The 12,757-nt window shown below is 41.7% G+C and overlaps 1 protein-coding gene across 2 annotated transcripts in view; it reads right to left on the minus strand.

Annotated features, from left to right (window-relative positions):
* SCN8A (sodium voltage-gated channel alpha subunit 8) overlaps positions 1-12,757 on the minus strand; it is a 219,613-nt gene that overhangs the window by 77,991 nt on the left and 128,865 nt on the right. For both annotated transcript variants that reach the window (XM_037031019.1, XM_037031018.1), the window contains 4 exons: positions 11,674-11,737; positions 11,178-11,319; positions 9,443-9,649; positions 8,231-8,524 (listed from right to left, as the gene is read on the minus strand). In XM_037031019.1, the coding sequence (XP_036886914.1) occupies positions 8,231-8,524; positions 9,443-9,649; positions 11,178-11,319; positions 11,674-11,737 (707 nt within the window). The remainder of the gene's footprint in view (positions 1-8,230; positions 8,525-9,442; positions 9,650-11,177; positions 11,320-11,673; positions 11,738-12,757) is intronic.

The following is a 12,757-nucleotide window of genomic DNA, read 5'->3' on the forward strand; positions in this document are numbered from 1 at the left end:
TCTTCTTTTTAGCCAACATTGTGCACACATTTTTTCCTTAAGAGCACACTGTCTGATTCATCTTTATTTTTCCTAGAGTTCTTTGTGCATTGTAGGTACAGCATTTAATTTAATTAACATGTATTTAGACTTCTGGCCAAGATGGAGGCATAGGTGGAAACACTGTGCCTCCTCGTACAACCAAGTTTAAAGACAACAAAGTTTTAGTATCAAAAATGCAACCAAAACACAGAAAATTGAACTGTACGGAAGTCGGACAACAACGAACCATTCAGCCAGACCAGTAAGAGGGGCGGAGTCAGCGGGTTGCACAGGAAAAAGCAGCCAGACCGACCCCGGCGCACAGGCGGCAGTTGGCAGATCCCAGGTGCAGGGTGGCAACGGACAGACCTAGTGAGAGCGCAAGGCGGCTGGCTGACCGTGGTCACAGATTCATGCACAGATAAACCAGGCAAAGGAGTAAGCAGTGAGACAGACCGAGCAAACTAGGGCCCCAGCGATGGGAATTAAAGTATAAAAGTACCACTTGGGAAAACTTTCAGGGTCAAGGTGCCGGGAGAAGCTCACAGAGAATTTGTTGGAGAGATCCACTGGGTCCTGGAGGATGCACAAGCCCACACACCCGGGAACCAGCACCAGAGGGGCCCAATTTGCTTGTAGGAAGCAGCAGAGGGAACCGAAATCCGAGAGAGAGAGCATGGAACCCTCTCTGCTTGAGCGTGGAACCCTCAAGCACCATTGCCCCTCTCTGACCCCACCCCCTACACAGCGTCACAACCCAGCTACTGTGTCGCCCACCCTGGTGAACACTTAAGGCTCCACCCCTCATACATAATAGGCGCGACCTGACCAAAACATTATGGCTCAAGAAGAACAGCTCAAAGCCCCAGAGCCAATACTTCTAAGTGACCAAGAGACAGCCAAACTATCAGATGCACAGTTCAAAATACTGGTGATCAGGATGCTCACAGAACTGGTTGATTTTAGTCACAAATTAGAGGAACAAATGAAGGCTAAACTAATTGAAATGAAGGGAAATGCACAGGAAACCAATAGTGACGTAAAAAAAACCAGGACTCAAATCAAGGGAGTGAACCAGAAGGAAGAAAAAAATGACCAAACAGAAAAGTATGAAGAAACAAGAATTCAAAAAAATGAGGAGAGGCTTAGGAACTTCAGGACATCGTTAAACGTTCCAACATCTGAATTATAGGGGTACCAGAAGGGGAAGAGGAACAGCCACGAGTGGAAAATTTATTTGAACAAATAATAAAGGAGAACTTCCCCAGTCTGGCAAAGGAAATAGACTTCTAAGAAGTCCAGGAAGCTCAGAGAGTCCCAAAGAAGTTGGACCCAAGAAGGAACACACCAAGGAACATCATAATTACATTAGCCAAGATTAAAATGAAGGAGAGAATCCTAGAAGCAGCAAGAGATAAGGGGACAGTCACCTACAAAGAATTTCCCATCAGACTGTCAGCTGATTTCTCAAAAGTGACCTTACAGGCAAGAAGGGGCTGGAAAGAAGTATTCCAAGTCATGAAATCCAAAGACCTACAGCCAAGATTGCTTTATCCAGCAAAGCTTTCATTTAGAATGGAAGGGCAGATAAAGTGCTCCTCAGATAAGGTCAAGTTCAAGGAGTTCATCATCACCAAACCCTTATTATAGGAAATGTTAAAGGGACTTATCTAAGAAAAAGAAGATAAAAATATGAACAGGGAAAGGACAGCAAACTCACAGTTATTAACAACCACACCTAAAACACAAGCAAACTAAGAGGACAGCTAGATCAGGTACAGAACCATAGAAATGGAGATCACATGGAGGGTTAGCAACAGGGGAGTGGGAGGAGGAGAAGGGGGGAGAAGGTACAGAGAATAAGTACCATAGATGGTAGGTAGAAAATAGACAGGGGGGAGGGGGCAAGAATAGTATGGGAAATACAGAATCTAAGGAACTTATGACACATGGACATAAACTAAAGGGGGGGAATGGTGGGAGAGGGGTGTGCAGGGTGGAGGGGAGTAAAGGGGGAGAATGGGACCACTGTAATGGCATAATCAATAAAATATATTTAAAAAACAAAAAAAAACACAAAAAACATGTATTTAGATTATATACTGTAAATTAGCCACCCACTTCAGTACTGTTCCATACCTACATTTCATCACTACTTCACTTCTGATAACAACTTTCCCTGGTCTGAATGCTGGATGCTAACATGCTCTGATATATTAGGTCTCCATATTAGGAAAGAAGTATGATTTATTTGACAAATGATCATTAAATACCTATTGTGTGCTAAGTGATATGGATACAGTGATGAACAAGGCATACAATTGGGTCCCTAACCTCTTGAAACTTGTAGCCTCATAGGAAATACTACATACTATATGAGAGCTAATACACCAGACTACAAGGGGGGAGCCCCCCAAATAGAATTATCTTCAGAGGGCAGGGCCCCTTGTAGTACAGGCTTCTCCCACTAAGTGAGTGTTCTAGGAACCCATGTGTATCAGTGTACCAGCTGGTGGTGTTATGAGAGGCTGTGTTTCACTTCAGTGAATTATTTTTGAAGACTCTTTCAACACATTTGCCCATTTTGTGATGGGTGATTTATGAGTGCATCTGCCCACACTGTGCTGAGTATTCAGCAGTTTTTGACCAAAAAACGGTACAACCCTCCGTGCCTCACTCTCCCTATTCACCAGATCTTGCTCTGAGCAATGTTTTTTGTTTCCCTGATTTAAAAAAATCCTCAAAAGAAAATGTTTTGCTGATGTGGAAGAGGTGAAACAAGAAATGGCAGAAGCACTTAAATGCATCAAAATCAATGAATTCAGAAATGATTTTGAGCAGTGGAAAGTCTCAACAGATGTACTGCATCAAACGACGAACACTTTGAAGTTGACTTAAGTATAAATATGTGAGCATAAGTATGCAATTTTTAATAAATACTGGTTTTGGGGGGTCCCCCTCATATTCTTAACTGATAGGAAAGTGATAAGGAAGATGATCAAGTCAGTAATTTGGAACCACTTAGAAATCAGGATCCTGAGACAGCCCACACTGAAAGGAAATGCTTTATCTATCATTCTTAAATTCCTTATTCCATTATTGGCAACAGAGTTGACTGTGAAACATGCAGAAGGAAAAATGACGACTTGCTCTGCTGCTCCTTGTACCCTGCACACAGTATCTAGTCCGTTCCCCAGGGCGATGTGTCCTTAGGTGACCACCCCAGCCCCCACCCCACCCTCAGCTTCCCTGGACTGGAGGGGTCAGGTGACTCAGAACCCATGGCTTTACCACCCTGGCATCCACATGGTTTGTGAGATAGGTAGGCCTTACTCTCTGTTTCCAAAATCTTTCCTGTCAACCAACCAGGAGCTTCTGGTCCTTTTCAGGCCGTCACATAACAGCTAACTAAAAATACCACCTTAGGTCCAGGTGTTTGTTTGACAGATGGCTCTGAGGTGCTCTTACCAGCCTCACATTTCACAGAAAATGTAACTCAGGATCTCAGGGCATCTGCATGAGCTGTCTGTTGGCGTGAGGCTTAATAATGACTGAGATATTTAAACTGTGATAAATTGGAAATTTAAATGTTCTATTTCCATGCCATATTTCACTTTTTCTTTCCACTATAGCAGTGGTTCTTAAACTGTAGTCTGGGAACTCCCAGGGATCCCTGTGACCCTTTTAGGGGAGGGGCTCACAAAGTCAAAACTGTTTCATAATAATACTAATATATTTGCCTTTATCACTCTCATTTTCTCACAAGCATACAGTGGGCACTATGAGCCTTACAGTTTTTGCAACATTTAATACTCTTTTCTTGGTGAGATTGGTGGTGATAATAATATACATGATTTTTGAATATTGCATGTCAGTGCTCGGGAGACCTGTACCACTTAGTGAGCCAGCAGTTCCAATGTAGCCAATGCACGATGCTACAGATGACTAATGAGTTAGCGATCTGTGGCGAAAAACACCACCAGAGACTTTAATGTAACAGAGTAGCAAGTTACTGACACAGTTTCAGATTCTGCATTGTAACTAACCCTCAAACTGCCACTGCCCAGTTCAGGAACAGCAGCAAAGAATATTCACAATTATCTTAAAAGGTTATTAAAATATTCCTCCTTTCCTAACTACACCTGTAGAAAACCAGATTTTCTTCAAATACTTCAACAACAAAAAGTATCTCAACAGAGTGAATATAGAAGCATGCATGATATTTCAGCTTAAACCAGAGATTAAAGAGATTCGCAAAACTGCAAGTGGTACTACTTTTTCCCACTATTTTTGTTCTAAAAAAGTTAATTTTTACAAAAATATGTGTAATTTATATTAAACATATAATCAGTTTATCATATTTGTAAATAAATCAGTAGTTTTAAATTTCTTAATTTAACTTCTAATATGATGACAGCACATTTTAAAAAGCTTTCTAGGGTTCTCAATAATTTTTAAAAATACAAAGGGGTCCTAATACCAAAAAGGAGAGAAATGCAGCAATAAAGGAATTAAAATACTTTGCAAAGGTGGCCTCAACCTAATATTTATAAAGAGTCCTAAGCCCTAAAAACAACAGTAATTTTATAAGGAAATGGGCAGGAGACAGGCTGGGCAGATGTCTCGGGGGATGTCAGAACATCTGGCAGTAAAGGACACTGACATACACTTGAACTGTGCTGTGGGACAACTGAAGCCACATTCATTGATGAGCCCCCAGGAGGGATGACCACGCACATGTGGAGGTGAGTGGGGAGGGGATGGCTACAGGCTGTAGTGATCAGGGGCACAGGCTTGGCAGTCAGAAGAACCTGGTTCAAATCCTGACTCACATTTACCAGCAACATAATGTTAGACAAGTTAATTAATCTCTCCAGGCCTCAGTTTCCTCAGTCGTCTTCTAGATAAAATCAGAGACACTGCAGGAGAGTCCTGGAACAAAGACTATTACTGTGGGTAGGATTTCTAACCAAGTCCTGGCAGTCAGCCTCTAGAAACCTATTGACCCAATTTGTTTCAAATGGGGAAATAAGAGGAAGCGAATATTTTCATGCAAAGCAGGACATCTCAGAAGCCCAGATTTATGTTCCGAGCCATGGAGCCATCAGTGCAACTCTGGGCTAAAGTGTTTAGATGATCAGAGACCGTTCAGTGGCAATGTGTTAACTGTGCTAAAGTATTCATTAGCCAGGTCAGTAATGGTCCCAAAGACAAGGGCGGATTACAGCAAGGCTGCAGCCACACTTTTCCCCAAAAGAGGCTGAATGAGGAGGAAGGTGAGGTGAGGACAGGTGGGACAGGTGGGACAGGTGGCTCTGGGCCGTGAAGAAGTCCCAGACCGGTCCAGTCAGTTTTATAAAAGTTCTTATCTGTCTGTCCAACAAAAATCTGAATGCCAGCAATGTGCAAAGAAGCGGACCTTGACTTTAGGATTTTTGAGGATAGGAACAAAGGAAAAAACAATATCCCAGACAGTAAAGAGGTATGTATAAAATATGACAAAAAGATGAAACAATTTCCAGTTGGGTGTGGAATGGGGAGATCAGGGAAGGTTTCTTGAGAGAAGAATGTGAAGAGTAAGTATGATGTAGACATTCAGCAATGGAAAAACAGGACATTTTTGTTTCTGGAGCAAAACAGGGGATAGAAAACATCATATATGAGAAGCCTCTAAGAGGGCATTCAGTTTAATAGGGTGCTCAAGGAGACACAGTGACCAGACACTGAAAAGGCCGGCTGCGTCCGGGGCGGGGGGGGGGGGGGGGGGGAGGGGAAGTGCTATAAATTCCATGCTAAAGGGTTGGGACTTCACTAGCAAATAGAGTAAATCTGATTAGGGGAATTCTCCCTCCCATTTTTCTTAAAAACTATCCTAAACTGTCAACATTTTCTTTAAAATCCCTACTCAACCTCTCATTTCCTTCAATAAGATTTCAAATTTCCTACATTATTAAAAACTAGAGATGGTCAGGTATCACCTTCTTCAACTTCCTACTCTCTATCATAACCACGACCACCCTTCCCTATTTTTCTCCATGTTTTGGGGAACAAGATGCCCCTTTCCTGTCAGAGGCTACATCTTCCAAGACTGCGCTCTATTTTCTATTCTACCCCATATTCTACCTCCATCTCACCTTCTTCTGGGTTACCCCCCTACCCCCAGATTATAAAAATGCTTATTTTCATCCATATTTTTTAAATAAGCTTGAGTGAGAAGTCTACACTCATTGTTCCCACTTTCCAACCAATACGGCATCCATCCTTACCGGGTACAGAAACATGTCTTTAAAGGTCTCAATGACGTAGACTTTCAAAACCAACAAATATTTCCAATTCTGATCTCACAAAGCACCGCTGTTAAATTCCAGTCTAGGAATCACTCCCCAGCCTTCTCCGGCCCTTGTGTTCTCTCCTCGAATGACCACTCCTTTACTTTCCTTCATGAGTTCCATCTCCGATGCCTGCGAACACCAGTGGCTGTGTCCTTGGCCCACTGTTCTTTCGCTGGACACAATAACTTTGAGCCCTGGCTGGTGTAGCTCAGTGGATTGAGCAAGGGCCTGCGAACCACACGATTGCGGTTCGATTCCCAGTCAGGGCACATGCCTGGGTTGCAGGCCAGTTCCCGGTTCCTGGCAGGGGACGCATGACAGGCAACCATACATCGATCTCTCTCTCTCTCTCTCTCTCTCTCTCTCCCCTTCCTTTCCCCTCTAAGATAAATAAATAAAATCTTTAATAAATAAATAAATAAATAAATAACTTTGAGAAATCTCATCAAGTTTCATGATCTCAACAATCACCTCTCAGTTCAGGACCTCTTCTATGAGTATCACTTCTCTATACCTGTGTCAAAAAGACCTCTCTACTTGGTTATTCAACAAATAATCCAACTTGGTATATCTAAACTGGAATACGCTTTTCTTCAAGTGCTCTTTCTTCAGTCTAACTGCTCCCTCCCCAACACACACATACACGCACACACACATTATTCGACTAATTGCAATTTATCCTCTTTCTTCCCCAGAAAATCTTGGCTGAACCTATAGGTTGGCATAAATCTGTGCTCTCCAAAACAACCCAGTACATCTCAACTATGAAGTAATGCTGTCGATGCTATTATATAAGTAGTTTTTAAATGTATCTGGCCATCCCACTACACTATAAGCGTTCTAGGACAGTGACAGCATTTTAATCATCTTTTAATCTTTAGGACCTAGCAACCCTCCACCCATGGTAGGCACTCCATAACTACTTGGTGATGAATGATGACAGGAAGCAATCTGCTGATAGTTTATAAATAAACACAGAGGAGAGGGAGAGGGACCAGAGGAAATGCACTAACGTGGTAACAGCAGAAGAACAAAACAATACAAAAATCTGAACAAAGGCAGGATTAATAAGAACAGAAAAAAGGGGATGGACACAAGAGATTTTGCTATGATAAAATGAACAGGACTAGCAAAAGAAAGAACTGGGAAGCAAGAGGTATAAAACAGAGAAACGTGAATCATCCCTGGGAAATGGGAGAATACAATGGATACAGCGCCATAACCAATAACTGTGATCTAGTCTATACCTTACAAATTTGTCAGTGTTTCTTTAAAATGGGGAATTAAATGGCCTAAGAATTAGATTTTGGTGGTGTTCTTTAAAATACAAAAATATCTCTTATGTGATGATATTTATAGCAATAGAATTCTCAACAATTATCCATAAGTCCTCCCACTCTTTTTCTCTTAGTTTCTCCATTTATCAAAGTTGGGTAAATTTATCAGCATGACACTATATATCTAGAATAATTACTAGAACTTGCCACGCTCAAATAAGGAGATCTGAAGAGTTTTATCTATTTTTTAAAAATCTACAGTTGTTTGTGCTAAGTTCTGATGTTCAGATGCTAAGAGGAGAAAAGTTCTTGCTGATGTTTTAGAACATAGGCTTGCTGGTGAGACGGACTTTACTGTGGAAGCAAGTCTGCCACAGGTCATCACATCTACCTAGGGATGGCTTTAGAGTGGAGGATGGTCCTGATATTCGGGGCATACTTAGTTCTTTCTAGAGAAGAATGATATGGAACGTGGAAAGGCAGGTCTGAGGATGCAGGGATGGGTCTGGAAAATGGAAAGCTGAAGGGGAATAAGAGAATTGAGTGAGATTAGGCAAACCAGAATTTCTCAGGCTACTTAACCCAGGGCAAGGAGTTTACCTGATTCATGATGGAAAATTTCCTCCCTATTCTGTTGTCTGGCAGCCGAAAGCCTTTCCTCCTCATACCATCTTCCGACTCGGACTTAAACACCTTCTCAGGATCCCCTTTCTCCTCTCCTTCAGAGAGTTCCTTCTGCTTCCTCTTCTTTCTCCTGTTACGTCTTTCCTTAGCACTCTTGGAGCTGAGTTTAGAAATTTCAGATGAGCTGCGGGGGGAACCTCCCCCTTCTTCGCCCTCTTCCTCTATGGCATCTTCCGAGACAGTTCCTGCTGAGGTGGCCATCGCAGCAGCCTAGGAGAGGGGCCACAGAGCAACAGACCAGGTCAGAAGCAATTGCCCCAAGTCACTCAAAGTCAAGCAATTAGTGCTGATCAGTTCCTTCCCCTCAGATAGAGAAAGGGGGGAATAAAGGAGGAAGGAGAACCAGCCAGTCAGGAGACTGTGGCCAGGGCCTGGCCATCTCCATTTTCGAGCAGAATCTGCACTGTGGCATACAGCACGAAGTGATCAGAGCAGAACCCAGTGGTGAGAACTTTGGGGTTTATTCTCTTGAGTACCTCAGATAAGAACCTGGCTGCCTTCTCTGAACCGCACTAACTTTTCTGGACAACTCTGAAAATGAATGCTAAGAACTACTTAGGACAACAACAATTAAAATAAAAATTTTAAAAAAGAACTACTTAGGACATATATTACAGGAAATGAAACTATATTATACATGTGGGCCTGACAATGTGAAAATACATGTATATTTTAGATAAGGGTTAGAAAGTAAAGTATTAGGGTGGTAGAGTATAAATTTGTTTTTCAAACTTTAGTATTTTACCTATAACTTATGTTTAATTACAATCGGTACTTTTTAAGACCGCAGAGAACCTCTGAATGAGACCCGAATGTTTTCCTCAACAAAAAGGTTACGCTTACATGAAGCTGTATAAACCGCTCTGCCACTGTTTCTTCTCCCCAGACATCATGGCAGTTGAACACAGAACAGTTGAGAAATTCAATCAAAGAACATACTAACAGACAATTTGGCCATTAAGACAAATGGAATAATTGAACCAACCATACGCAGCTGCTAATTAGGTAGTTTGATCAGATCAGTAACTTCTAGTTTGCCTAGAAGAGAGCAACTGGAGTGGCAATTAGACGGGCGCTTGCTCACAGCGATCCGGCAGGCAGGACTGCTGCCAAGACCTAATCACCTACCTGTGCCTCTTCCTGTTGCTTCTTAAGTTGCTCCAACATTGCTTTGAATTCAGCCTCTTTTTGCTCTGCCTCTTCCAGTGTTGCCTGATTCTGCTCTTCATAAGCCATGGCCACCACAGCCAAGATCAAGTTCACCAGATAGAAGGAGCCCACAAAGATGACTAAGACAAAGAAGATCATGTACGTTTTCCCAGCTGCTCGTAAGGTCTGCAGAGATAAAACCATTACTGAGTCACCTGAATCAAATATGCCAGGCTGCAAATGACCTGTGGGCCAGTGTCCCCCCATAGGGGCTCTACTGCATTTTGAATGGGAAGTCTCTCATCCCATGGCACTCCTTCACATTGCAGAGCACTTCACACGCCCAAAGGCCGAGGGCTTCCCATATCCTTGACTCACAGGAAATGTCAGTAGTATTTCCCATTCGCTGTGGCAAAATAAGTCCTTTTCCATTTCCAAACACTCCTAATATATTCCTTTCATAGAAAAATGCTTGACTCTTTTAAAGGAAAAAATTCTCTGGGCTAAGAATTCTATTAGACTTTGTCAGTTGGTTCTAAAACAAGTATAAGAAAAGAATATAAGATTTTAGCTCATTTATCTACTGGTCCTTAACAATAATGAACAGATAAATTCCATTTCTGGGATCAGGTCCAAGTCATAGGAAGTCCCCAACTTGAGTGACAACCTTCCTTCTTCTTTTGTACTAGTATGTGCTGTTGAAGAGGGATATGACATAAAGGATAGTGGGAAAAAAGAAAAGGGCAGAGTATCCTAGAACTGTTCTTTCACTAGCAGTGAGCAAACAGATACCAAAAACCAGCTGGGCTTTAGGTTATGTGTATGTGACCCACTACCACTTAGTTTTCACCTTTAGCCTTTTCAACTACAAGTATTTAATGAAATTTTACATAAATTAGTCATAAATATTTCATAAGAAAGATTCAAACCTCAGGGAACTCTAGGCTGTCCAACAGAAAACAAGAACTCCTTAGGGGATCTCATTAGAAGCTTCCTTTAAAGAGGTTTCTTCATGCCTGAGGGGACATGTTTCTCATTCTCAAACTAAATGGCATCATCTAATGCCAAAGTGGAATAGAAAACAATGAATTAGGATAAAATTTCTAAGCTGGAAGACCCTCTGCAATCACCTACACCAACTTCTCCATCACAAGAAGCAAAGTTAAATGACTTGCCCAGAGTCACCGATGTAGCCCAATGGAATGGTATTGACCATTTAAAAAAATCGGTTACAACCTGTTTGAACAAGTCCAAACGTGTTACAAATCTCAAAAATGTTGATCTATTTAGACTCAAGGTCCTTGTGAATAGAAATCTAATTTTTATAATGTCTAGCATAATGCCTTTCACACTATGTTTAATTAATAGTTCTTAAAAAGATGCCCTAAGCCCCCAAACCCAAAAGTAGAAACACTGCAGATGGTTTGGTGAAACAATGGAGACCAGGTAGAGACAGCAGGTTCCCAGGCCAGGCAAGAGGCTGTGGACCTCTACAGCGACCTCTACAGCTACACATGACTGAGCATTAGAGAAACAGGAGCGAGAGACGAAAGAATCCACTTAATGTTGTAACCAGAGAACTGCCACCCTAAGGCCTGTATAACGTCTTCACAAAAAGTCTCATACACAGAAAAGTGCCCGACCACACATTTCCTCACGCAAATTCTATCACCAAAGAAAAAGAGGTAGCACTTGAAAAAGAGGTACTACTTACCAACTGATATAAGTTTTCCCAATAGTCCTGGGTCATAAGGCGAAATAATGCCAAGAAGGCCCAGCTGAAAGTGTCAAAGCTTGTGTAACCATAGTTGGGGTTCCTTCCTGCTTTCATACACTGGTATCCCTCTGGGCATTGCCTGAGGAAAGAAAGAGAAGCTCAGGGCTTTTCAACCCAATCCTACTGCATCAGCTGTAAGTCATCTCTATGACCTTAGAGATAATAAACAATCATCTATGGAGCCAGGCCAACAAATGAGAATGGAGAAGAAGAAGAAGAAGAAGGAAGAGGAGGAGGAGGAGGAAGAGAAGGAGAAGAGGAAAAAGAGGAAAGAAACAAAGTAGCCAAGTCAATTTTTAAAGAAAATACTTTAGGCCCAATATGTTAGATCCAACTAGTCTACTACAGTAGCACAAAGAAAAGTGAAAATATTGCCATCTTTATCTGAAACATTATTTTAAGGGAGAAGAATAAAATTAGGGGAGCTACTTACCCAGCATCAGAACTGTTCCCACAGAGTAGAGGTTCTAGCATGCCAGGAACTGTGTAAAAATTTGCTAGAAAAGTTTGAAGAGGCAGGAAATGAATAAGGCAGATTTAAGCGAATGAGAGAGTAAGGTTACATGGTTCCTAACTAGTCCCAGCAGAAACAGTTATTGATTTTAGTTCATATAAATCTTTTCTGACCGCCATGAATCCTGAACAAAAATTCTTTCCCATCATTTTGCTATACATATTTAAAAATTAAAAGTGCTACCGCAAAGTCCTTAATGCAATGTCCTTTTCACAGACATTTTCTACTGGTACTTCAGATCTGTAACGCCAGATTCTGGTACTTGAATCAAAGGGGCCTAAGAGAGTTTTCCGATTCTTTACCCCTTTATACAACTTTATCCTTCTACGTTATAACTTCTCTTAAACACAGGCAAACTAACTATCCTCACTGATAACTAGTTACCGTGTCCTATATTAAATCGGAAGGCATGTTTCCCTTAACTCTGTGTCCCTGAAACCCGCTTTGCAATATTTTCTTATGGCTACTTACCTGCCTTTATTTCCTCAAGAGTGACTAACAGTGATATTAACTCTTTCCCATTACTTTATAGAAGTACTACTACACCAACTGTTCCTTAGTGCAAGACCCAAGTGATTTGGTTCCTGAAATGAAATTATTAAAACTCCTTAACTGTAACAGGATAAAACAGTGCCTTAGAGATTACCTGACTCCCTAGACCAGACTGATCACTGAGGTCTCGTACAACAGAATTAGGAAAACTTGCGAGGTATATTCTGGACCAAATGTTTAAATATCTCCAGTAACCCAGCTAGGGGAAAAAAGGCTTTCTATCAAGCTACTAAGCCTGATTTTCAAAGCAAAAGTTTAGGGGTACATGTGACAAAGCTGTAACATTTCATTTTGGGTTTTAAAGCAAGAGAAGAGGGTGGGAAAGGGCTTCCCCTTTTCGAGGTATTTGAGAGCTTCTGAACACAGTCCTGCGTGGGAGAAAGGCAGTGACTCCCCGAGGCCACTCTCAGCAGCACTGGCACCCCTCTCTGGCCCAACTACTTTGTAAAGC

The sequence above is a fragment of the Sturnira hondurensis genome, unplaced genomic scaffold, assembly GCF_014824575.4.
Source record: "Sturnira hondurensis isolate 20B ecotype Veracruz unplaced genomic scaffold, ASM1482457v3 Scaffold0020903, whole genome shotgun sequence".
In the NCBI taxonomy this organism is placed as follows: Eukaryota; Metazoa; Chordata; class Mammalia; order Chiroptera; family Phyllostomidae; genus Sturnira; species Sturnira hondurensis.